Source organism: Phoenix dactylifera, chromosome 3 (genome assembly GCF_051530095.1).
Source record: "Phoenix dactylifera cultivar Ajwa chromosome 3, Ajwa_hap1_PhDact_Kaust_v1.1, whole genome shotgun sequence".
NCBI lineage: Eukaryota > Viridiplantae > Streptophyta > Magnoliopsida > Arecales > Arecaceae > Phoenix > Phoenix dactylifera.
Window position 1 is genome coordinate 54066691 of NC_143192.1, and position 27485 is coordinate 54094175.

At 39.5% G+C, this 27485-nt stretch overlaps 1 protein-coding gene, 1 long non-coding RNA gene and 1 pseudogene across 6 annotated transcripts; 2 read left to right on the forward strand and 1 right to left on the reverse strand.

Moving 5' to 3' along the window:
- Positions 1-5075: 5075 nt before the first annotated feature.
- On the reverse strand, positions 5076-12297 carry LOC103715415 (putative inositol transporter 2). Of its 5 annotated transcripts, none has more exons than XM_088719143.2 (7): positions 11993-12297; positions 9901-10116; positions 7707-7777; positions 7251-7586; positions 7045-7152; positions 6250-6855; positions 5076-5684 (listed from the first exon to the last, which is right to left on the reverse strand). In XM_088719143.2, the coding sequence occupies exons 2-7, from the start codon at positions 10031-10033 to the stop codon at positions 5220-5222; spliced, it is 1719 nt and encodes a 572-aa protein (XP_088575269.2). In that variant the 5' UTR covers positions 10034-10116; positions 11993-12297; the 3' UTR covers positions 5076-5219. The 5 variants fall into 5 exon arrangements, with proteins under 5 accessions (XP_088575269.2, XP_008801247.2, XP_026663616.2 ...); XM_008803025.6 differs by lacking the exon at positions 11993-12297 and adding an exon at positions 11609-11905 and having other exon boundaries at positions 9901-10111; XM_026807815.4 differs by lacking the exon at positions 11993-12297 and adding an exon at positions 11609-11905.
- A 488-nt stretch (positions 12298-12785) lies between these two features.
- On the forward strand, positions 12786-17188 carry LOC148714464 (uncharacterized). Its single transcript, XR_015976741.2, has 2 exons — positions 12786-13686; positions 15585-17188. It is a non-coding gene; the product is annotated as an uncharacterized LOC148714464 (long non-coding RNA).
- Positions 17189-24443: 7255 nt separating this feature from the next.
- On the forward strand, positions 24444-27485 carry LOC103715449 (uncharacterized; annotated as a pseudogene).

Sequence of the window (27485 nt, forward strand, 5' to 3'; positions counted from 1 at the left end):
GCCCGTCCACCCTCTTTCTGATTGTTTTGGCTTTGTTGACGTTAGATTTTTTGTGAATGTAAATGCAACGAGCATTGATGGAAGCAGGCATGCTTTGTTTGATGGACGACTACAAAAGTTGTGTCGCGTAAAACTGCTTTGGTAATAACTAGGGGTCCAGGCTTATGACCATGAAGGTCATAAACTGCTATTAGGCTGTCATCACCCTGCATGATCTCTGGCAAGAGATACAAATGATCAACGCGAACAACAAGGTTTCGCAGCTTCAAAATGAAGTCTCTCCTCAAAAAGTTTCATATGACCTAAACAAAAGATCATTGCTCAGTTCAAGGCTGGGTGCAGGTGGGGGCTTGACCGACGCCATCGACTTTCCGGTGTTTGGTGCGAATCTCCAACTGCTTCATTCCCAGTGATGTGAGAGGTGATTTTTTTTTTTTTTGGTAAATACACGGTGGCAGTACTCTTTCTGTATAGAGCATAAGCTGCTTCACTTGTGGAGTTGCTCTCTCTCTCTCTCTCTCTCTCTCTCTCTCTCTCTCACTCACTCAAAATAAATAAATAAATAATAATAATAATCTGAAATCCTACGAATCAAGGCTTGCCGTACCGGATCTAATAGGCATACCAGTCGTCTATCGGATTGGTACAGTTCCGGTTTATATTGAAATTGGCCAAAATGAACTGGCCAGTTCTTCTCCACCGGAGTCGGGGCGGAGTCGGGGAAGAAGAAGAGAACTAATTAAAAAAATTTCGAATTAAAAAATTTAGAAATTTTTAAGTAAAAAAATTTGCCGACTTCACTTAAAATCTCCAAATTAAAAATTAAAAAGTCGCAGTTTTGGCCTTTGTTGCACCCCCGCCTTCCTGCAGGCTCTACCGTTCTTCCGGCCTCTGCTGCCCCTCTGCGGTTCTTCGATGGCGGCTACAGGTCTTTTCCTCTCTTGCTTCTTTGTGCTAACAGAATCGGCCCGTACCGCTTTGTACTGCTCCGGCATATTGGTTACTGGGTCAGGCCTAGCTACGAACATAATAAACCTTATAAAACATTTATTCTCTTTAAATCTACAAATTAAGAATGCCATCTTATCGTGAAGCTAGGAATCCATGTCTTTCCTCGTTCCTCTTTGCCAAGTGAATCAGTCCTTGCCTTTGTTTTCCGACATCACCTATTGACTTGCAAGACCCTGCAATCATATCTCCTCGAAGTTATTGGTCTTCTGATCAAAATCAGTGCATAAGATTGAGATCAAGCAGTAACAAATGTTAACAGCACATGGGAGAGTGCAATGCAGTGGCCTTTCCTCTGAGCTGATTAAAACTCTTTTACTTTCAATGATGATGTGAGCCTTGTTCGCTTGGGGAACTGAGAGGCCTTTGTTTCATTCGCATGCCCGTCGGTTGAACTGGCTTTGCAAGGCTGTACAAGGTCTGACTAGGCTAGCATCGGTCCCTAACGGAGAATAGGTCGACCAGCTTCCACCCTCGAACCTGTTGGCTGATTTAGAGGTCTCTATGAGGGGAGTGAGACCGAGGCCAACTGATTGTAAAATAGATACTCAACATTTATATAACTATTCTTTCTTGCTTCACGGTGGGTAGGAAGAAGGTTACGGAAAGATGTGATCGGTTTTGACGGTTATTGTGGTTAAGAGTCTCTAGTTTCGGGGCATGTTGCAAGGCGCACAATGAAAATATGTCACAAGACATAGTTCTTACATGTATTTAGTCCCAGATTAGCTGTGTACTAAATGGATATTGGGTATTTATGCATTGTTGGGACTTCAAAAAACACATTTTACTAGTTTTTTTAGAGGTCCTAGAATGTAAAAAATGATATCAAAGCATATCCGAGCTATGTCCTATATGTACTTGAGGATCCTCTAGCATAATTCAATTAAGATTGACCATTAGCTGATTCGAATATTAATGATTGGATTTGCGGTACTAGTTAATAGATTTGAATGGATTTAGATTCTAAGCCTAGTGAGGATGCTGAGGCTTAAACTTGGAAAGCATGTGAGGACTCAAGAGGTGTGTTTAGTTCTATATTAGCTATGCACTAAGTAGATCTTAGGTACTTATACAGGACTAAGGAAACTAAATAATATTTTTTGGCTAGCCTTCTTAGATGAGGTCCTGAATTGTTATAAATGGTATCAGAGCAAACCTGGTTCATGACTCATGTCAACTAGCAAACACTGCAGTATGGGCTTATTTGAATTGACCACGAGCTACTTATGATGTTTGTGATACATGTGATGAGATTTGGATGAAGTTGAATTCCTAGGTTGGTGAGAATGCTAGGGCTTAAACTGGATGAGTATTTGAGGACATGTGCAAATATGTGTTTAGTCCCACATAAGCTATGTATTGGGTAGATCTTGGTATTATACAGAGTCAAGTAATCTAAATAATACCTTCAGACTAGTTTTTTTGAATAAGATCCTCAGTTATGACAAAGTGGGCTTCAAAGGCATACATTCATTGGCTTTGAATGTTTGAAGCCAACAATTTTTGGAAGAAACATGATGAGCTTTCTAAAAGCCTTCTTTAGAAATTGAGTTTTTTTCATGCTTTTTACCCTATGTTCTCTCCTAACAATAGCCAATGTTTTATCAAAGTAGAAAAATAATAGGGTAAATTATGCTTTTAGTCCTCCAAATTTAGTTTGGATTAAGTTCCTAAACTTCAAAAGCTCAAATTTGGTCCCTATTATTTTGCCACTATTTTAATGTCGTTCTTCCCTCCGATTCTAGACTCTTTCTCTTACTGAAAATCCCTGTTGGCATTAATTGATGATCACATGGCCAATTGCGTGGCATAAATCACTTAGATCGGTGACTGCATGGCTGGTTGGTGATGGTGTGGCATTCTTTTCCTTGCTGGCATCATTGTCAGCATATGGGTAATGATGTGGCATAACAAATAGAAATTTTTATTTTAGTGATATGGCATATAGATGATGATGTGGAATATATATGACGTAGTAGTATATGGGTGATGATGTGGCACATAGCACGTGCTATAATAAAATTTTTTGCCAAAAAGTGTCCAATCACCGAGCACATGTCATCATGTATGTACAATCACCAAGTACATATCATCATGTGTTAAACAGGTTAGGCTGGCCGGTTTAAATAGGATAGCAGCAGGTTCAGTAGGTTTTAAATGGGTTAAACAACTCTTAAATAGGTTAAATAAGCTAGGTCATGACCCAATTCAATTATTAAATAAGTCAAAACGGGTTAAATAAATTAAAGATTTAAGCATAAATTTGATTTGTTAAAAAAAATAATTCTAGGAGGGTTAACAAGTTTATTGCCTAAATTTATTTATGCCAAACCTAGAACCGCTAAAAGCGGTGCATTTGCATGTCAGATTGATCATAAATTTCTATCCTTAAGGAGAGGCTATTACTCTTGCACGGTAGGTACATGTGAAAGCCTGTGATGGTGGGAGATTCCTCTTCTTTTGCTGCACGAAGTTGAATCTCTGCACGTTTAATTTAGTTTTTACCAACTTTATATTAAGGGTTCGTTGGACTCACCAGAACATAGAATTTTTTTTTTTAAAAAAAATACTTCTGATCAATAAATGCTTTACTCCATGCGGATTCCCAGGTTCAAGATGTTTTAACTCGAGAGAGGGAGGTTAATGAGCAATGGCCTTTTTAGTATGCGGAGAGAGATGGAAGTAACGGCGGAGGTAGCGAAAGCCCGGTTTGGTGATTCCAAGGGAGAAGGCCCGAAAGCAAGAGATGTGGCTGTCCCTAGGGTCTATGTTTCCCCAGGCATTAAGCTAAAACTTGGTGATATCGCTGGGAACAGCGGTCGGGAGGGCCGAGGGAGGAGGCAAGCGAGACAGGGACAGGAAAGAGAGGGGATGGATTATTAATCATTAACCCCTTCTCTCTTTTCCCTTCAAAATAAACTATATGCTTGTTCTTCAAATTTTAAACTTGCCATTACCATGAAAGCTTATATCTTTCTTAAATTACAAAAATGCTACTATAAATAATTGTTTAATTCGATAAAGGGGTGAAAAAATTCGTCCCTGTAATGTAGCATCGGGGCTAATATAATCTGGTTAGTGGGGCGAAGTAAATGAAGATGGATGATAGAGATTTTAAAAAAAATAAAAAAAAATTTGGTACCAATATCCATATTCGCGTCCAATTGCACTTTTGTATGTAAGAAAAAAAAAAAGAAATATTATCTGACTCAAAATTTAAAAATTAATGAGTAATAGACACCATTTTACTTAACTTTGTAACATGATAGTTTTAGTATGTATATATAATTAAGAACACTTGAAGACTAACTTAGCACCATTCAAAAATTGGTGGATAGATTTATTAGGTCAAATGTTCAGAAAGATACCTAACCTAGACAACTATATTTCAGGAAAGATGGTAAAATATAGTTAATCATCCAGTGCTCTCTCTCTCTCTCTCCCCCTCTTCTCACTTTCTCTACAACTTTATTCTACTAAATATGGGAGCACCAAATAAGTAAGGAATAACATTTTTGTTGATTAGTTAGTTAGAAAGTGGATACATATGATTAAATCCATTTAGAGGGTAGTTAGCTATTTGGTATCCAAGCACAACCTAGAAGAATACACAGGTATTTTTTCTAAAAATAAATTTGTTTATATAGTCTAAGGACTTCCTTATTATCTTATTTTTTTCTTATTCTAGAAGAAACTCTCTCCCCCTGCCAATCCTTATTATCTAAAAATACACTCTCTTCTGTCCTTAAATAGTTAGCTGTTTTATCAAATTTGTTTATCGTTGAGGGGGAGAAAGAGACTACCTGGCTGCGGCCTGTGAGAGGGAGCAATTGTTGTTATATTTAGAACTCGTTCTGAGTCATGCCGAACTAGACGTTAGCCGGTATGATCTTCGTTACCGATCTGGCATATCTTAGTATAGATACATGGTAAAGCAGCCCTGAAACACTGTATTTAGCTCTGTTGTTTCTCCTCCTTTAAACTTCTCTAATAATATTGAGACCATGATATTGTATCAGGTATATTATTCAATGGAATGCCATCCAGCAGAAACAACTTATCAGTACCAAATTCCTCTGAACTCCATATTTCCCGAACAAGTCATCAGCGTTTGAAATATTCATTTCAGGGAGGAAAATCATAAGGTCATAAAGCGGTCATTATTATACTATCAACATAGAACAGACTTTCAATAATAACATGGATATCTAAGATTGAGCTCGGACCGAGCTCTTCTTCCAAGCCTTGTAGCTTTTACTCTCCAGCATCCTCTCCACCTCTTCGAATGGCAACCCTTTGGTCTCAGGCACAAGCAAGAAAATGAGAACAAATGCAACCACAGAAATACAGCAGAACAAGAGGAATGTTGGTGCAGTGCCTAAAGCCTCAGTCAAGCTCAAGAATGTCTGTGTGACAATCAGGTTAGAGATCCAATTCGCCACCGCAGCCACCCCACCACAGACTCCTCGGTATCTCAGTGGGTAGATCTCAGAGTTGACAATCCAAGGAACAGTGCCCATGCCCGGAGAGTAGGAGATGATATACGCTCCAAGGCTGATGAGAGCCAACCAGCCAAAGTTGCTAGGGCAGCCTCGAGTGTACCACTCACGGCTTGCTGCTTCACAGAATTGTTTTCCAGCAGATTCAGATGTCAAGCAGGTGCCAGGAAGAAGCTGTTCAACAAATAAGGCATGATCAGGATAAGATAATTTGAAACTTTGATGCTAACAACTCTAGATATATGCGCATCTAAAATGAAGTTAAATAATACTTCCTTCTTCTATCGACATGGACATTCATGCAACATAGATAAAGCCAATTTAGTAAAAAGAAGACTGGAGTGCAACATTTTGAGCATCACTCTCTAAGAGCATATGCCTGTTATATTCTACAGAGATACTGGGGTGCCATTACATCTTTTTTATGATCAAATTTAGTTGCAGTAGTTAAATTTATCCAATGTCAAGATGTGTGTGTTAAGGCAATGAAAATTCACCCCAAGGCATTGACACCATCTGGGATTTCACATGGGGCTTCTCCCTGGCCCATGCGCTATGAGGAATGCCAACAACTGGACCAGAGTCCGGTTGGAGAAAAAGCATTCCACGTTTGCGTTATTTAACTGATGATAGTAACGCTTTCTTATTAAAAACATCCAATTGAACAAATCACATACTAAAGCTTATTGATGATCATTCAACGAAGGTTCTTAACAATTAAAATAGCTGAGGTACTTACTTTATTCCCATCATGAGCACAAAATCCACACCCAGCAGCGGCTTTCACGCAATTCATACATGTCCATGTTGTGCCTGAAGCTGGCTTGAAATCAGGGCAAGTTAAGTTTCCACTGACCTGATTCGTCAACTCAACTGCTGGGGAATGTGAAGCAACTCCAAAGAACACACCACCTAGCAAGGCCAAGCATGTAATGATTCCAATCAAACTGAGAAGTAGCAGCTTTCTCCTTCCTGCTCTGTCAACAAAGAAGATACTGACAATAGAGCCCAAGGCATTGAGACCAGAGGTTATCAGAGAAAGTGCCAATGCAGTACTGTTGGAAGCATAACCAGCCAATTGAACTATCGTGGGACTATAATACATAACTGTGTTGATACCCACAAACTGCTGAGCTACCTGGACGAGAATGCCTGCCACAAGCCCTCTGCGAACAACAGTACTACCCATTCCCTTCTTTAATTTATTGAACATGCCATGTCCATCAACAGAACCTTCCTCAGCTATTTCAGCTTCAACCGATAACCGTAAAGCTTCCATTTCTTTATCAAGCTCATGAGAAGGGTATATCTTCCTCAAGATTTCTGCAGCTTCTTCTTTTCTCTCCTGTTTAATAAAAAATAAAAATAAAGAGAAAATCCATGATCACTATCATGCAGCAAAATACTGGACAGAACAAATGAAAAGTTCTATAAGGATTAGATTAAAACAGCAGAAAGTAGAAAGCTGTACAAAAATGTATGTAAAAATGTCAGTAAAAACCACATCCGGATATGAGAGGAAATATATTATTACCTTTCTATACAGCCACCTAGGTGACTCGGGAAGCATCAGCATCAATATAAACTGAACTAAAGCAGGAAGTCCAGCCACACCGAGCATCCAGCGCCAAGTTCCTGCTGTCTGCACCAAAAAATGGAAAAAAGGAGTTGAAATGTCAGTACTATTATTACCATCTGGGAACAACACTTCAACAGAAAGGGAGAAATTTGTCTAATTACCCGCGTGAAAGCCAGATTTATGAGGTAGGACAGAAATTGCCCTCCTGTAATAAGTAGCCCATTAGTGCTAACAAGGGCACCTCTAATTTTGGCAGGAGAAGCTTCAGAAATGTAAAGAGGAGAAGTCATAGAAGCCATCCCGACTCCTAAGCCAACAAAGATTCTCCCTAGGATTATAATTGCAGGAATTGGTGCCACAGCCATTACAATAGCACCAACAAAGAAGAGCGCATCAGCAAGCAATATTGAAGGTCTCCTTCCAAATCTGTCATTCATCCATCCACCAAAAGCAGCACCCACTATAGCTCCAGCTACAGCCATGCTCACAATGGTTTCCTATTGACAAAGTAATGGGTCAAACACGTAAGCTGGGAGGAGGCATAGGTTGGGAAAGATCTACTATAACAAATTCTGTAAAATCATATTATTAATTATCATGAACATAAGGGAGCAAACCTGCAGTACAGTACTCCTATCGACTTGTTGGAAGTCATCACGAATGTATAGAAGTGCTCCAGATATGACACCTAAAACAATAATCAGCGAAAATTTTGAATCCATGCACCAATAATCCATGAGTTATTTGGACACACAGGAATGATACCAGATTGCATCGCAGAAATACAGCAAAAAAAGTGAACACTACATGTTCTCTGACATGCATTAAATAGTCCAACAATAAATGTGTACATTGTGTACAATATAATGCAGTCATTAGGCCTGTACAAATTTAGAGGCCCATGAAATAAGTTTGTACATTAGAAAGATCAACAAAAAGATACCAGATTGAATATGAGCGTGCAGTATCAAACTAGGTTCATCTGGCGGCAGAATGCTTAAATAACAGAGAGCCCACCAACACAAGAAAAGTTAAGGACATCCCTAATGCAGTGAAATATTAGAATCACCTGATAACTTTGATGTGAACATTTTTTTTTAAATGGACAACTACCTCCTCTACTCCAAAAAACATTTGCAGAATGTTTTAGACCAACAATATGAAAAGGCTATCTTTCAGACATGCATAAAGAAGTTTCTACTAAGGCACCAGATCTAGCATTCTCATCACCTCTGAACCACATTCTATCCACCAATATTTGGTGACATGGGCATGACATCTTGTTTGGTAGGACAGGATTTCTTCTAAAGGACAGCATAGATGGCAGTTTTGGGAGCCCGTATAGAGATTTATATGCCTAAATTCAGAAGATAGGTTTTATTTCATGACAGTTATCAAAACTGATTTACCGTTATAATATGCATATTATCATGCACATTTGGAAGAGAAATCACGCAAAAAGCCTGAAAACAAATTTACAGCTAAAAGGGTAAAAGTACATACATTTTTTACTCAAACTGTTATATGTCTTTGGCCAGAGGATAGTCTGGCATCCGAACATAAAATTCAAAAAAATTGTACAATTCCAGAGTGAAAACATATCATGCTGCTTTAAAAAGCATACAAAGAGATGAAGAGATAATGATAAACTTTTATCTGCCAAAACATCATGGTAGTCATTTAGCAATGAAAGATGTCTAGATATTTAAAGAAAGGACTGCTCCATTATGGTGTAGATTCTATTCTAAGGCACCACAATGGCCACCTCTTCAGCTCTGGGCCATGTCCCACTTTAAATTGAAAAAAAGTCTGATACTTAACATTCTCCTATCTGGTGTTTATTAGAATAAAGCGTTTAATTCCATAAAGCGAATTCACTCATTTTTGAGAAATCATAAACATGTTGAAGATCCACTTGCTATCTTTTATAGTCTCTTCTTTTCTTTCATTTTTTTCTTACATTCATATGCAAATAGTCCTAACAGCAAGAATTGGCAGCTTCCAGAAAGAATTTAAGTAAGAATTAGGACTTTTCTTGGATAAAGCAAGTCATACAGTTTTCCTAATAAAATATCCAAAAAAAGTGTAGAACTCATAACTTCCAGAAGTGTGCATAAAATTTCCTTTGTGGCCAGCAGCTTTGTTATAACCTTCACTTCTTAAACCCAACCTGTCAGTCCATAGTGGTGTCAATGACTGAGCATTACCTTTCCTTAAGCACAACAACATGTATAAGCAGAGAAGAAGGCTCCACCTGAGTAAATGGGGCAGTAGATCCTGTGCACACAATGAAATTTTTTATTTGTGCCTTAATGGGCTCTTTCAACCTAGACATCAAAGCAGAAGTATAATCTATTTGCAAATCCTTGGGGATAGCATTACCAAAAAATTATCCATACATTGGAACTTAGGGAAAAAGAAGAGGTCATTGACAACCGGACCTCTTTTTTTTAAAGAAAATTGAGAAAGGAAGGCTCATCCACAGTGTAATTACCTAGGTCCCAATACTAGGGGATGCACTGTCCAAGATTTGAACCCAGACCATCCAGTTGCTACAAAGTGGTATGACCAATGGGAAAAGCCCGATCCGTTATCCCCTTGAAGAAATTGTTTAAAGAAAGATCAATGTTTTGGACCACTATGTCCTAAAGTGCCTTCACCATCTCTCAACCATAATATGCATATCAGATCATATTATATGAACAATTAAACTTTGCAATGTGTAGCTTATAACAAACCTCACCGAGAAAACAAAGAAGTGCTATGCTTTCAATATGACACTGAACAGACAACTAAAGTTGAATTGTGTACCTGTATCGTAGCCAAATAGAAGACCACCAATGCCGGCAGAGAATGCAAGGCGAAGAATGTACGGGTGCTTCCATGTCAAACTAAAACATTCCTTAAATTCCGTTTTGTCCGCTTTATGAACACCTCCTTCCATTGCATTAACTATAGAAGAAAATAGCCCAGAAGATCCCTAACTCCGAATACTTAAACGCTAGCTTGCTAAAATCCTGTCCTACACTGGCATGAAAAAGAAGCATTGATACATTCTGCATGAGCAAAAGATTATTCGCAAGCAACATGACCATGGAATGTGAATCAAGGTTAATCCTCAAGTGAGACCAGTTAGAATGATTATGGCTGTTGGTCATAATCATGCTTTCGTCGTAAAAATGACAATGCAATACATGAAACACATCAAGTAGCCAGTTAAAAGACATATAGCAGTAAAACATGCAATGCAGTCATAAGAATATGAAATGCCAACTAGCTGAAACTGCAATTCTTGATGATAAAAGACCATATCAAACAAGAGAAATTAATGAGATAGGTCTATAACTAAGAAAGCTATTTCAACAAAACATTGGCAAGAATTAAGAGCACACCAAGAGAAGACAGTAAAAAATATATTTCTTCGTGGCTATAATAAGGGGGAAAAAAATAAATTACCATGATATGAAAATGCCAGTAAACAAGCATGTTGAGAAAAGGCAAGGACAAACAGAACATTTATCTTGCTAAGTACCAACCAGTGATGGTGAAAAAAGATTCGTAGACACCAATCCAGGTACACGGAATAAAGCTTGTTGCTTGTGGTCATTGTTATGACTGCCGCACAAGCAAAAGCACTTTTGGAACCTCTCAAATGAAATGGTTTGATTTCCTTGACTCCTCTAAATAAATTATTGTACCAAACATGCAAGAAACCCAAGAGTTCTAGAAAAGAAAGGGATCGAATAATAAATAACGACTTGTTCCCTGAAGATGGCACCACAAATAACAAAGTATTTAAGCCCTGAGCAGTAAATTCAGGATCACTAAAAAATGAATTTTAAGAAAAGTTGATGTGTTCTCAAAGTTAAAAAAGAAAGAAAGATGCTTTCTCATAGTTAAAAACGAACATCGAAGAGGCCCACCAAACAAAGACAAAGACAGAGACAGATGAGAGAAATGTTCAGCTTTTCCTTTTCGTCAAGGGCACACATATTCCAGATAACATCAAGATCCAAACTTTAAGCACAAAATGTCCTTTTCAATGTCCCTTACAGCCTAGATTATTGTCCCTTTTCTGCCTTCCCCAATAAAATGGGAAACAAATCAAAGCATAAATGAGAATGGCGCAAATGATTAACATTAACAACTGCCCGAATCATTTTTTTTGGAGCAAAACATGGAATATTACATGAATCTAGCCTTGTTCCGCGCCTCAGGAAAAAAAATCAGGAAGAAAGCGGAATATGGGGGAAAAGTCATGTCTTACAAACCAAAAATTCCTTTTTCAACCAAAAAAATAATGTAAAAAGAGTAGAATAATCCAACCCATACGTTCTCACATGCAACGATTATTAAAAAATTGAATAAAAAAATGAATAAGCATGTCGCATCTTCTCGTTCTATTCCAAGAAACACTATAAAACGAAGGCGAACCCAAATCTCACATTCCGATCTCTTTAAAATAATCAAAAAAACCAAAAAGAGAGGAAAAGGGGAAAAAATGGTCTCTAAAACTTACCCGAAGCCTTTCTATATCTATGCGTCTCTTCCCTCCTCGTTAGAGAGTCTTTCGACTTCCCAACCAGAATCCTATAATCTCCAAGGATGTCAATCCCTAGGCGAAGAGGCCGATGGGAAGGAAACAAGGCCAGAGAAAGAGAGTACGACAATCTTAAGCAAAGAAGAAAGAAAGAAAGTACGACAAGAGCTGAGAAGTGGCGGCGATCTCAGTTACATCCAAATCTTTTTCCCTTGAAAAAGTAAATTATTTTAATGGATTTATCGGATTTTTGGTCCGATCTTTTCGGACTCGATATTGCCAATTTTAATGAAAAGAAGATACAGGATAAGGGGATCGCGTTTTCGCCGCGAAGGGATGCCTTATCCAGTTATCCGGCCCTACCGCAATCTCCTCCCGCCGATCTCGCGGACCGCGTATCACGAACGAAGGCAATGGAATGGATTGAAATGAGAAACGTCACGGTGGCGGCCGGCCGGCCCGCCGCGCCGTGAGCTGCTAATTTATCAAGCTAGATAACGGCCACTGCCACGGTTACACTAGTCTTTTCCATGATTTCTTTGTTCACCGTTTGTTTGATTAATAATATTTTAAGACAGAAAATAAAGAAAGGAAAATTTTGGAAAAAAATTAAAAAAATGAGAATAAAAATTTTAATCATCGGCGCTACTGTTGTATTGTATTGTATTTATAGATACATACTTACATAAGAAAACATATAAAAATTATGATTTAATTAATTTAAATTTAAAATTAAATTTAAAATATAATAGAAATGTTAATTTTGCGAGCTGATGTTCGAAATTCAAATTCAATTTTAAAATATGCTAAAAGTGATAATCATGTTGGCATGTCTTGTTATTTATGATTTTGGCTAGTATGAATCAAGTCTACTATCAAGAAAATTGATGGCAGACCACTGTAGGAGGAAGAGAGAAAGAGGAAGAAGAAGGAAAGGAGGAGGAAGAAGAAGTTATAGAGACGCAGAAAGAGGAGGAGGAAGAAGAAGTAGAAAGGAGGCTAGGAGTTTTTATTCAATCATTTAGTTCCCTAATTAGATCCTCAATCAATTGACTAAGTCAACCGATTGATTGCATACCAAAATCGATCCAATCACTCGACCCAATTATATGACTTAATAGCTAACCCAATTGACTAAAATAAAAGCAATTGACCAAACTGACTCAACCAATAATAAAAGCAACTAACCAAATTGACTCGATCAATAATAAAAACAACTAATTGACTCCATTATCTAAATGAGAGGCTCTGATGTCCCCATCAACTCCTCCTAGGTGGGAAAAAACTTAACCCCATCGAGTGCAGATCTGGCTAGAAAAATTTTTGCAGACACATGGTCTTAGAGAGGGAAAGGAACGCTGTGGGAAAGGGGCCTGATGGGCTGGAGTGGAGGTGGGCCTTGGGTTGGGAGTGGGCGTGTGGGCTTGGGCTAGGAGTGGGCGCATCGGCTTGGGCTAGAAGTGGTGAAATGGGTTTGGGGTCTTGGGAGTGTCGTGTGAAAGAGGGAAGATGGGTGGTGTGAAAGGGGGTTGGGGAGGGCGGCTGGCGGTGAGGAAGGGTGCTGCACGTGTGGAACCGGCTCGGGTAAAATCAGCGCCGACACGAGCGGAGCTCGGGTGGTTGTGTCCGCCGTCCTACGCTGGAGATGGAGGCCGAGAAAGGGAAGAGGCACGGGCGGAGGCAATGGGGCTCGGCCGGTGGGCATCGGTGGCGGGCGGCGTGGGTGCTCGTCCTCGTCGTCGGGTGGCCATAAGGAAGGAGGGAGGTTCCGCGGCGTGAGGTGGCGGTTGTGGGGCGGCTCGCGGCGGAGATCCGGCGACGCTGTGGTCGGCCGTCGGGAAGGAACTTGGAGGGGCGGAACACGGCGGGGCGGTGGCGTCGGCCGGTGGGGCAGAAGGAAGAGAGGAGCGGCGGCTTGCGGTGGCGCTCTGCGGATGAAGAAGCAGAGGAGGCGGCGCTCGGGCGGGGTGCTCGACGGCGAAGTTCGGCAACGGCGACGACGCGGCGAGGAGGCAGGCACAGCGCAGGGGGCGGCGGCGACGGAGGAAGACGAAGAGGTATTTTTCTTCTCTCTCTCTCTCTCTTTTTTTTGTGGTGAAAACCGGAAGGAGGGAGGAATGAGGTGAGAGGGAAGGCCTCAGTGGCGGTGGGGTGCTGGCACAGGAGGGAGGGAACGAGCAGCGACCTTCTCCTTTGGCAACAGAGGAGGGGCTTTTCCCCTGAGAGAGAGAGAGGGAACAGAGGGTGGAAGTTGGCGGGGACGGGGATGGATGCGTGGGCACAGCCCAGGGGGTGGTGAAGATCCGGTGACTAGCATAACAGTGCGAACCGTAGGGCTGCAAGATCGAGGTGCTTTAGCGACCGAGGCAAAGCTGTGCCTCTGATACCAAGCTGAGGCAGACCACTGCAGAAGGAAGAGAGAAAAAGAAAGAACAAGGAGGAGAAAGAAGAGGTTATAGGGATACAGAAAGTAAAGAAAAGGAGGAAGAAGAAGCAGAAAGAAGGCTAGAATTTTTTTATTCAATCATTTTGTTTCCTAATTCATGAGAGGGGTGGCTTTTATATAAGTCTTATATCAAATCAATTAATTGACGACATACCAAAATTGGACCCTCAATCAATTGATTAAGTCAACCGATTGATTACATACCAAAATCGATCCAATCACTCGATCTAATTACACGACTTAACAGCTAACCCAATTGATTTGACTAAAACAAAAATAACTGACCAAACTAACTTGACCAATAACAAAAACAACTAACCAAATTGACTCGATCAATAATAAAAGCAACTAATTGACTCCATCATCTAAATGAGGAGCTCTAATGTCCCCATTAAAAATATTCTAACTACTTATTATGAAAAAGTTAATTAAGCCCATGATTACTAATTTGGTAATATTATAATTAATCGACCTCTCATTTTTTACTACAAATTATCGACCTCTTTTTGTCACATTACCAAGAAAGCATTAAGTGCAATGAGAACCGTGTAAAGAGGGATGCAAATAGACTAGGTCGATCCATGACCTAATTCGGTTCTGGCTCAATTAGGTCTGACAATTTAAAAATCATAGTGGGGTTTGATTCAAAAATTGGACATGATCGAAATTTTTGGTCAAGTTTGGATTTTATAATTTTCAATTTGATTCGACCCGACTGAGTGCACATATCATTCGGATCTAATTTAGATCAACAAAAAATAGACCCAACCCAAGTCAACCTAACTCAGCTTGGTCGAAAAACTCAAATCATATAAATCTTTTTCTCCTTCATTCTAAATATCTCTCTAAATTCATTGGACGAATTCTCATTTAAACTAATTCATCCTTATTTTTAACATTCATATTTCATTATTTATTTTGGTAGATTCTTAAATATAATGCTATCAAGTATATCAATAAATAGTTTTTATAAAAATCATAACTTGTAAACTTCAGAATGATCAATTACATGGATCAGATTAAGAGTTTGGATAAAAATTCAAGTTTTTAAGTTGGCTCTTTTTAATTTTATTTATTTTTTTGTGATTTTATATTTAATTATCAATCATTATATTTTAGTTATAAAATATTATAAGTGAATAGCTAGATGTTTGGTTAAAATGCAAATCCAACCTACCTCGATTTTGACTCTAATATGAAAATTTTGAATTGGGTCTAGTAATATTTAACCCTGATCCAACCTGAATGAATCATTGGATCTAAAATCCTCTTCATGGATCCTACCCAACCGACCAATTAGCTAATGGTTTTGCTCCAGTTCCAAAATCATAACCAAAATACAAAGTTGGGTTAGGTCGGAAACCAACCCATTTGCAGCCCTACTCATAAAATTACTTTATTAAAATTTAAATTCCCACATTTGATGCAAGCCTCCTTTAATTTAACAAAGTTGCTAATATTTTGTCTTTGCCCGATTAAACTTTCAATTGGATCTCCTTGTATTTTCAGTGTATGCAGGTACTTGCCGTTGGTCCTATCGTGGTGTAGGTGGCTAATCGGTGATGGTCAGAGTGTGGATGTGGTAGGGGACGCTTAGGTGGAGGAGCTCCCATTGCGGCGATGGCCGACCCTAGTCAGTGTTGAGGTCGAGGAGGGACTCCGGATGTGCGACCTTCTTCTCCTAGGTGGTTGGGTGGGATACCGACCAGATCGATCAGCTATTTGGGGAGCCACTTACGGAGCGGATTCGGTCGCTCCCAATTTTGGGGCACTTTTGCCCCGATGTCAGGGTGTGGAGCTCATCCTGCATGGCTAGAGTCAGGGTGGCTGACATCTACTGTGTTGTCCAAGGCGGAGGGCAGTTGGGGATGGAGCTCGGCTGGATCTGGCGGTTTGGGCTGCACCCCAGAGTGGCTTTATTCCTCTGAAAGGTCGCCTGGGGTAGGTTACCGACGAGATTGCTGCTGAGCGGGAGGGAGATGGGTATCCACCCTCAGTGCCCAGAGTGTCAGACGGATGAGTCGCTGGACCATGCTATCTTCCAGTGCCACCGGGCCATGAGGATCTGGCAGCAGGTAGGCTTCTCCATGAACTTGTGGAGTCATGCAGCGTCCTTTCTCCAGGTACTCCAATTCTTGGATGCGTCCTTGCAGTCCAGACCTGAGGCAATGCGGGCGACCTATACTGCCTATCAGATCTGTTTAGCGAGGAATGCATGGATCTTTGACGAGAGGAGTCCCCCACCCGGGGTGGCAGTAGAGAGGGTGCGGAAGCTGGCAGTGGTGGCCTCTCAGGTAATCCGCTCGGATAGACCTTTGATAGCTCGGAGCATTTGGGGTGCTACTTCCGCTCGTGGAGTGCCCCATATGGTGTTTTTCATCTGGGAGCCCCCACCTCCGAGTTTCTTCAAGGTCAACTTCGACGGATGCATCTTGCAGGGCGGCAGATGTGGAGGTGCGGGCTTCGTAGTCAGAGGCTCCGATTCTAGGGTGATCGTGGCCAGGGGCTGCCGCTTGTTCGACATTTCAGTGCTAGCGACGGAGTTGAGAGCGGCCTAGTTGGGATTGAGGTATATTTAGTGTGCTTTGCTAGGACGAGAGGTTCTCTTGGAGGGTGACTCTGCGACGGTCATTGGGTGGATTCTACAAGCATTGGGTGGAGTTGGTGATTACCACCCGTTGCTGAGAGACATCCGGGCTATGGTTGCTGATGGGATGGCGATCCAGGCGAGACATGTGTTCAGAAAGGCCAATGGGGCCGCTGATTGGGTGGCTTCTTTTGTTGCTGACCATTCCGGTAAACTCGGTTCCACAGAAAGGAGAGGAAAGAAGACAGGTTCGGAGCCGTAAGTAGCCTAGTCCAATATTCGAGGGAAAACTATCTATGGGTAGGCGAGGCGGAGTTGCCTAGTACTCTTCGTGATGTATTACTTTTTGATTTTTTGGATGTATTCGTATACGTTATGTATGGCACCTCTATTTTAGGGGAAAAAGAGAGAGCAAAATTGACAAATAACTATGCTGAGGGATTTAACGTTTTCATGCACCAAAAGTTGTTTTTCTATTTATGAAATAAATATTTCTTTCATTTAGTAAAGACATGATTTAAAAGGATGTTCTTCTAACTAACATGAATAATTGTTGCAGAATATTATTTACTTTAAAAACAATTCCATAAACTTTGTTATTTTGGCTTTTAATATCAGCTGTTATTATTAGCAATGACCGGAAGAGAATAAGAATAATCATTAATAATTGATCTTTTTCTACTGTTTATGCAATTAGTTTTGAACAAAACCTTTATAGAACTAAAATGGTATTTTTCCTCGCTTCAAGCTTTCAATGACAATTTAAATTTAGTTCGATGAAAAATGCTAAAGTTCATCCCTCTAATCTTCACTTTTTTCGCCAATCCTGCATGAGAGATGACAATCGATTAAACTGTATCTCTACTTCAAGCTCGAACTCGCACCAGCCAAGTGTGTGCAGATCTGTTCGTAAAAAATTATTACAATCCAAGAATATGATAAGATTTTCATTAGTACCTCCCATTAGTTTTTGCCGAATATCTCAATATTATCTCATACTGGAGCGAGTAAATATGACTTATATTCTTGTTGAAACGGTAATTAACCGTCTTAATATAACAATACCCGTCAAGCGAAATCTTGGGGGGCGAGCATATTTGGGAGTCACGGCGCAATTATGGATATATATTTTTCTATTTTTAATGGATAGAGTTAGATAAATAGGAAATTGGTGACAGGGTTAAGTGCTCGTCGAACAGCTCGTTGCATTGAGGTGGTTGCCTTGAAGGCCACCATTCTCCTCAAAAAGGCACGTATAATACATTTTAAGACCTCATAACATATATCCTACCATATGCTATTGTTCACACAAACAAGCCATGAATTGTCTAAACTTTAATGGGTCCAAACCACTTCAATGAATAAGTTCATAGAATAATCCTACTTACAGCATGACATTGTAATCGCATCGTCTCCGCATGGAGAAGGTTTTGGATTCAAATCCATGGTGTTCTTGCTACATTTCTTAAAAACTTGCAAGATCCATTACAGAAAGATATGAATAGGATACGGAAGCAAGATTTGTAACCATAATTAAAAGGAATTGATTGATATGAGTGCAGACAGAGTTGATATATAAATCAATAACTGACTTTTATTTGCAAATATAAATTGCTCGAATGCTGATAAGTGCTCGAGAGCTCAGGTTTTTGATTAGTGACTTTACCAATTGAACTAATTAGCATACTATAACTAAATCTATCTTATGCTAGTTTTTAAATATTTTATGTGATAAAAGTAAGCCTAAGGATTCGTTGTGACATCTCCATCACATTCCCTTACGTAGACCACATCATCTCTGGATATCCGCTCACTTTTTTTTTAGGAGAAAAAAATTAGACTATCACAAATTTTTGTGGGGTAGGCTACGTGTGGTAGGCCTTTTGGTTTAAGCGTGGTGCCATGGGTCACCTGCTAGCCTTAGCTGGTAGTAAGAACTTAGGATCCAAAGGAGTCCAAAGAGCTAAGTTCTCTTGGACTCAAAACCTCGAACCCCAACTCATAATTGGTGAAGGATGGAGCTCAACCACCTCATTGCCCATAAATCACTTGTTTGGTTCATAGAAAAAAAATTTCCTCACTAAAATATTTTTTCTAAAAAGCTGAATTTTTTTTTGCATATTTAGTTAATCATAAAAAATTGTTATGTCCCAAAGTGGCTTATATTTAGTTAAGCATCTACTTTGGTGAAAAATTGTGTAACATATATAGTATGCCCTTAATAATAGAAAAATCTTATCCTATTATATCTAAAAGCTTATTGATATTTTTAGAAAAAAATCCAAATTCTCGGAAGAATTAGAGTTTTTCATGTTTCACATTGGTTTTTTTTTTTGTGAAAATTTTATTTTCATCGAAGAGCTACTTTTTCATCTCGTTGCTTTAAAAACTTCAACCAAACATGAGTCATCTATCCATTTTTTCTTTTTCTCATGGACGCGTTAGAGGGGTCTCGCCAGCGAAACAAGCTCATGACTAGGAGGAGGTTAGTTCTTATTGTATCGATTTTTTATTACCGAAAAAAGAAATATATGGAAACCATTTCATAAAAAAAGAAATATGTGGAAACTATTTCATAATGGTTTACCTTACGTCATCTACAACCATTTATGAAAAAAAAGTCGAAAAATTTAAAATTATTAATGTTTCTAAAAGTCAAACGAATTGTTATATAATGGCAATTGAATAAATAAGTATTACCCCTAATTTAGAAGCTTCGTCGTTCACCCAAACAAATCAATATTTTGAATTAAATTTTGCCACACTTATTTTTTTTACTATGTCAATAATGATCTTGATGGTTTCAATAAATTTTGGGCCTTCATATTCTTCTTTAATTTTCCACCATTGCAACAAAGAATTTCACTGTTTCCATCATTTTCAAGAGAGCAAAATTTTCAACATATGCGACACATCTACAAGAATAGCTCAATTCTCTAAAAATCTACTCGGTCAAACAATTAGAAAGCAACATCGATGAAATTTCTCAGAAGTATCCAACTTGAGAAAATAGTGTCCCTATTGATATAACCATGTAAACTACCCCTCCGTTTGGGAGTTTTGGGGAGAAAAGAAAAAAAAGGAAAACTTTAATGAGGAGGGAAAAGAAAAGAAAGAAATAGAATAGACTTTTCTCTCTTCTTGTTTGGAAGTTTTAAGAGGGAAGAGAAAGTACTTTCCTTTCTCTTATTTGGAAGTTTGAAGAGAAAAGAAAAGAAAGCATACCTTTAACACTTTTACTAAAATACCCTTATTATAAAAGGAGCATGCTTATGAGTAGAGGTGCAAATGGATCGGATCGAATCGGATCATGAGTGGCCCCGACCCAACCTGAATCCTTATTCGGGTTCTAATTTTAGACCCAAACCCAACCCACTAGAAAATCAGATCGAGTCGGGTTGGGTCTGGGTCTAAAGATGTCCTAGGATATATATTTGTCCTTTTAATTTGGTACTTATCTAATTTAAGGATAAAATAGGCATTAAATTTTTTTTATTAAGTTCCAATTCCTTTCTCTCCAAATCCTCCCACTTAGGGCTCGTTTGGTTCGCGGGAAAAGAAGGGGGGAAAGTGTGGTCAACGGGAAAGTAATGAGATGCCTCTTGTTTGGTTGGAGTTTTCAAAGGAGAGAGAAGGGAAAGTTGTATTCCCATGGGAATGTGATTCCCACATTTCATGGGAAAGTCCTTCTCATGAGAAACATGGGAAAGTTACTTTCCCATGAGGCGGGAATCACTCCATTTTTACTTTTTCCCAAAAAGTCCCTTCAGCATTAAAGAAGCATTAAAGAGGCATTAAAAACCAAATTTTTATTAAGGGCATAATAGGAATTATATATAACTTTCCTAGGAAAGTGGATGGCCAACCAAACATAAGCATCTTGGAAATTTGTCACTTTCCCATGGTCAACCAAACATGCCAAAAGTACTTTCCTAGGCATCCTCTTCCTAGGAATTTGTTTCCCAGAAATCATATTCCTAGGAAGGAAAATGCTTCCCGCGAACCAAACGAGCCCTTATGGGAGGAAAGAAAGGAGGGAATTGGAGCTCAAAATTTTCCCTTCTATTTATTTCTTTTCTTTTCCTTTCTCTCCACAAAAAAATTCCAAACATCAAAATTTTTAACTTTTCGTTCCATTCCATTCCTTTCTTCTCAATTCCAAGTTTTCAAACGGAGCCTAAGTGGTCATGCCTTGTGAAGCCGTGCATGACTCTCTCTCTCTCTCTCTCTCTCTCTCTCTCTCTCTCGACTATGGACTTTGGATCAAAATCTTCTTAAGAAATTTACAAAGCCAGATGCTATATATTATCTTTTTTATTTATGCAAAGGGAGGGTTAGATCACCCTCTTTTATTAAAGGGGAATGTATACAGAAGTTTTATATTACAAAGGAAAACTGCGTTGGCCAGTTACCAAGAAGGTGTCGGCCACAGCAGTTCCCGAAGATACAAATGAAATTTATTTTTTATTAATAAATTCTTTTAATAGCTTAATACATAAATTCTTAGAGTGATCTTTATCAGTTTCCAGTATCATTGGTGTCTCGTCCTTCGATAAACTGGAAAATATATTTCTGATCTCTTCGTTGATCCAAGTCAGCTAAGTCGATACGCTCGCCCGCGAATAAATTTCCCCATTGGGATGCTAAGCTTGTTTTAGTCAAAGATCCAAAGAGCTCGGCGCAATCCCAGCAGAGTTGGGTGATGCTGCCCAGCTCACCTACTCTTCTTGCCTTCTGGGCCATTGTTCACTTGTATCCTTTCTTGAAGGGGTTGATGGGGAGGTAGAACAAGACTCCAACCATAGTGGTTCTCTGGTCTATTCTTCTGCCGTCCATCTTCTCTTTGGTCTGGGTCCGAATCGTTCCTTGTTTTCCAAACAGCAGAGACCCATTCTCAAGCAGTGTGGGAGTGGAGTGCTAAGGAATCCCTCCTGGCGTTTGATCTGTTTCTTCTCATTTTACTTTGCATCATTCCCGGTGTGGAGCGTAAGAGAGTATTATATGAGATTACAGAGTACTCTGGCGCGGAATTTTAAACTGTCTGGGATGGTACTTCACCATGTAAATTTTGTTGAATACAAGGGCTTTTTGATACATTTTGCAGAAAAAAAGAAAGGTTTTTGAAAATTGAAGAGTCAATAATTGTGTGTAATATTTTCTGAATTTCGTTTTTAGTTCTTTCGAGAAAGATGGTGGAGTGCAACTCTCTGAGTTTGAACCCGGAGAGTGATGCCAATCATAAGACGTTCTAGCAAAATTGTAATAAGAAAAATAAGAAATAAGCTAAGAACAGGATCAATGTATTAAAGCCCGCATATATATATATATGTGTGTGTGTGTGTGTGTGTGTGTGTGTGTGTGTTGATAAAGGGATATTAAAGGCTCCACGAAGGGAATAATTGTTAATTATATTCTTCTGAAGTGTTAAATAGGAGAGATGGATGGTTCAAGTTCTTGTGATAAGAGCTTATGGTTTGCCCTCAAAACTCAGCTTAATATAATAGGTTGGTCAAAGGATATCAAGGATATATGGACAACATGGCGGAAAAGACGAGTCAAATGCAACTTTAGAAAAGGTTGGGACCAGTTGGCAATGGCCGTTTGATGGCACCTCTGGCTGGAAAGGAATTCGAGAGTCTTTCTTCGGAAACAATCTTCCATCAATACGATCCTGCAAAGCCCTGCTCACATTTACTAAGTGAGAAAGCTTGGGATCTGAGAAAACCAAAGACAGCTATCAATCTCTGCGGGGTCTTCTTGGCTCTCTTCTAATGAAATAGTTCTTAGGCAACTTATTTTTTAATCTGTAACTTTTATCTTGTTCTTCTTGCTTTGTAAATTCTGTTCCTTTTAAGGAGCAGGGGGAAGCACTTTGCTTCCTCCATTACCTTCAAAAAAAAAAGAAAAAGAAAGAAAGAATGGTTCAAGTACCATTCAGGATTGTATGAACAGTATTAACATCAGTGTCATGCTTCTGCTATGCCGAGACTCACGGAGGAATTTAGAAGTCATCACTTACGACAAGAAGAAGGTCATCGCGTAAGGCTAGATGCTTCATCTTTATAGATCTTCCACGGGCTTTGATTGGTTTTATGGGATCCATCATCGACAGACCTTTCTCCAGTGCATGAGAAAGCACCGAGAGCCACGGAAGAGACCAAACCGAACAACGATAAGGTCAAACGTTTGATTATTCCATGTAGAACTTCCAGCCAATTATTGGAGAATTGATGAGCTTTAGGGCTCGTTGTTTGGTTCGCGGGAAAAGAAGAGGAGAAAATGTGGTCAACGAAAAAATAATAAAATGTCTTTTGTTTGATTGGAGTTTTCCGCGAACCAAATGAGACCTTAGTGATAGATATGACATCCCCCCGGACATTAAAGACTATGATCTCTCTCTGAAAAGTATGTTGGGCCTTCATATTCTTCACATTATATCTTCCACCATTTGCAATAAAGAATTTTTCACTGCCTGTCATTTTTAAGAAAGAAAAATTTTCGACGTGTGCAACACTTCTAAGAACTGCTCGGTTCCCTAAAATTCTACTCGGTCAAATGGTTAGAAAGCAGCATGAGTGCAATTTCTCGGCAGAAGAATCAAGCTGGAAAAATGACTTGTCATTCAACCTGGAAAATGGCATCCCCAATTGATGAACAGATTAAATTAAGTCTGTCATGCCCATGTGAAGTAGAGCTTTTATAAAAAGTAATTTACTATTTGGTAATTATATTTTTAAAGTGTTGTGGCACTTTAACATGTGTTTGGTAAACAAACTGAGAAAGTACTTTTGTACAACAAAATTACCATAAAAAATATTGCATAGTATTATACAACATAGCATAATAAAATATAATATATATTAATATATAAATATATGATATAATATAATATTACTGTAATATAATATAATATTATTATAATATAGTAATATAACATTGTATACTATAGCATAATGATTTAATATAATATTAAATTATTTTACATAACATATCAATATATTATGATATAATGTAATACAATATTATATTTATAGTATAATATAATAATAAAAGTACAAAATATTATAATTATTAGCATACATTAATTTCCCGTTATATAACATAATATTAAATTATTTAATATAACATTTTAATGTATTATGATATAATGTAATATAATATTATATTTATAGTATAATATAATAATAAAGGTATAAAATAATAATAGAAAACAAGAATATATTTTTTTGCACGGAAGTAAGTTTGATCCACGGCTAGAGTTCTTTGTTAAGTATTCAGCAGATTTTTAGATTTATAAAAAGATAAAGTATGTAATTATTATATTTTATTATATATATTTTGGTAAAAAAATAGCTTATGACAAAGCTCAAAATAGATTTTTTGAAAAGCTCCAAAATAGTGCTTATTCCAAAAAGTTGTTTTTAGCTTTATGAAAAAAGCTAAAACAGCTTCTCGAAATTTTTACCAAATATTTTTTTATTTAAAAATATTTTTGGAGAGATTGAAAGTACTTCTTAGCCCTTCAAAAGTTTTTCCAAATGGGGATTTTGATTGGATTCCGTTCGACTAAAAGGGCATCATGGTGCCTGACTAAAAGGTCAATGTGTAAACCACGTGCTTTGTGACATGACTTTATCTACCTGATCAAAGTACGAACTCTAGAAATTGCAAAAGCAACGTAGAGGGCCGTGACTCCCTCTCGGCACCCTCCCTACCCCTCCCTCATTCATTATGTATATAAGCGATACTCCATTTAGCCGTGGAAACAAAGCAACAAAACAAATCTCACTGAAATCCTCCATCTTAGTCATGGAGAGAGTCCATATCCAACCTTTTCTCCTCCCCATCCTTTTGTTCTTCTCCCTCTCCTTTTTGGAGGCCGGAGCACAGAGCGAAGCACAAGCTCTCCTCAAATGGAAGTCCAGCTTGTTTCAGCCAGATGCTCTGAGCTCATGGTCCCTTGCCAACTCTACCAGCCCATGCAGATGGTTTGGTGTCCGCTGCAACTCCGCAGGCAGCATCGTGCAGCTGAGCTACCCCAATGCCAAACTCAACGGCACCCTCGATGAATTCGACTTTGCTTCTCTGCCCAGCCTCACCAAGCTCGACCTCAATACCAACCTCCTCAACGGCTCCATTCCTTCAAACATCTCTGCTCTCTCCAATCTCACCTCTTTAGACCTCACCAGCAACTATCTCGCTGGGCCGATCCCATATCAGCTCAGCAATCTCCGTAAGGTACGCCATTTTGATCTTGGAAACAATTCCTTGGAGAACCCAGACTACACCAAGTTCACCCCATTGCCTTCGGTGACAAACTTATCTCTATACAACAACCGTCTGACAGGGAAATTCCCACCATTCGTACTCAACTGCACCAATTTAACGTACCTTGACCTCTCATATAACAATCTGACGGGTAAAATACCCGACTTACTCTCGACCAGTCTAGTTTACCTCGAGTCCCTGAATCTTACCGATAACTTCTTTGAAGGAGTCATTCCCGTTTCGCTTGCAAATTTGCCGAGGCTTCAAAACCTTCATCTTGGATTGAACAATCTCACCGGAGGGATCCCACCTATCCTCGGGTCCATCTCCAGCCTTCGAACACTCGAACTCCATAACAATTCACTCGGCGGACCGATCCCTTCTTCTCTAGGACAGCTCCGGATGCTTGAGCGCATCGGTATCGCTGCAGCAGCATTGAACTCCACTGTTCCTCCGGAGCTCGGCTTGTGTACTAATCTCACCTACCTCGACCTGTCCCTCAATCAACTCACAGGAGGCCTGCCACAATCCTTCTCGGAGCTAACCAAAATGAGCCAGTTCTTGATCTGGAGCAATTCGCTCTCTGGTGAGATCTCGCCGGACTTCTTCACAAATTGGACGGAGCTTATTTTCTTTGATATATCAGAGAACAAGTTCGCTGGGCGAATCCCACTGGAGATTGGATGGGCCACAAAGCTGCAAAACCTATGGCTCCGGAGCAACAACCTATCAGGCCCAATCCCTCCAGAGATTGGGAGGTTGGCCGACTTGCAGCTATTGGAGCTGTCGGAAAATTTTCTTCTCGGTCCAATCCCCAGATCAATAGGAAACCTCACACAGCTCACTTATCTGGCCCTGTCCTACAAGGCTACAACTACCTGAACGGTGCAATCCCAGCAGAGATCGGAAACATGACGGCACTGGTTAAATTATACGCCGGTACCAACCAATTGGAGGGTGAGCTGCCGGCCACCATTGCTCAGCTTCCAAATCTTGAGTTCATATCAGTCTTCAACATCAACCTCAGCGGTGGCATCCCCCGAGACCTCGGCCAGAATGGGCGTTTGATCAGAGTCAACTTTTCGAACAATAGCTTATCAGGGGAATTGCCTCCAGATTTATGTAAGGGCTTCGCTCTTCAGCACTTCACAGCGGATCACAACAACTTCACAGGCTCGCTGCCGGCTTGCTTGCGCAACTGCTCGGGACTTCTCCAACTCCGGTTGGGGTCGAACCACTTCTCTGGGTTGATTCCTTCCGAGTTAGGTGATGCTACCCAGCTCATTTATCTTGATCTTTCAGAAAACAAATTCACTGGTCCGATACCAACCAACCTTGGTAATCTTGCCCAGCTCACCTTTCTTGATCTTTCAGACAACAAACTCACTGGTCCGCTACCAACCAAGCTTGGTAATCTTGCCCAGCTCCAAACACTGCTCTTGAGCAATAACAGTTTGATTGGAGAAATACCTTCTTCATTGAAGAACTGCAAGCAGCTGGTCGTTTTGGACCTCGGGGAGAATGGAATCTATGGAAATATTCCAGAATGGTTAGGAGAGAAACTTTCATCATTGAGGGTCCTCCGTCTAAGATCGAATATGTTAAGTGGTAGCATTCCTCCCCAGCTATCACTTCTGTCTTCGCTTCAGCTCTTAGACCTTGCACACAATAATATCTCTGGAAGTATCCCGCAGAGTTTGGCCAATCTCACCGCGATGGCAGAAGGCATTCAAGAAAGGGAAAAAACAACGAACTCCTCTTACCCCATTTACTACAGTTACTGCATTTCCATAGTTTGGAAAGGAAGAGAGGCTGTTTTTCAAAAAACGCTTTCATTAGTTGTGGGAATCGATCTTTCCAACAATTATCTCTGTCATGCGATCCCTACAGAGCTGACAAATCTTTCAGGGCTAGTTTTTCTGAATCTCTCGAGGAATTGTTTGGATGGAAGTATTCCAGAGATGATCAGTAACTTGAAAATTCTAGAAATTCTTGACCTGTCCATGAATTACTTATCAGGTACAATTCCTTTGGGCATCTCTTATCTGACATTCTTAGATTGCTTGAACTTATCAAACAACCACTTGTCGGGACGGATACCATCCGGCAATCAACTACAAACGCTTGATGATCCATCCATCTATAGTGGCAATGGTGAACTTTGTGGATTTCCCCTCATCAAAAGTTGTTCAAGTAGCCAAGCATCCGATGTTCAATTGTCAGCTGATGACGGTGATGAAAAAATATGGCTGTATCTTAGCATGGGACCAGGATTTGTGGTGGGATTTTGGGGGTTCTTTGGTATTTTATTCTTTAAGAGATCCTTGAGGCTTGGCTATTTCCGATACATTGATGATGTATATGATAGCTTCTCTAGGATATCAATGAGGTGATGAAGTGTGATGCAAATCACACCACCTATTATGCACGTGGAGTTGAGTCTGTAGTTTTTTATTTTGAATGAGTCCTGTTTATTTGCTGATGTATACTAGCTGTTAGTAGTGGGTCTTGTGTTACCAAGTCTTTAGGAGGCAGTAAAATAATATTTTTTATGA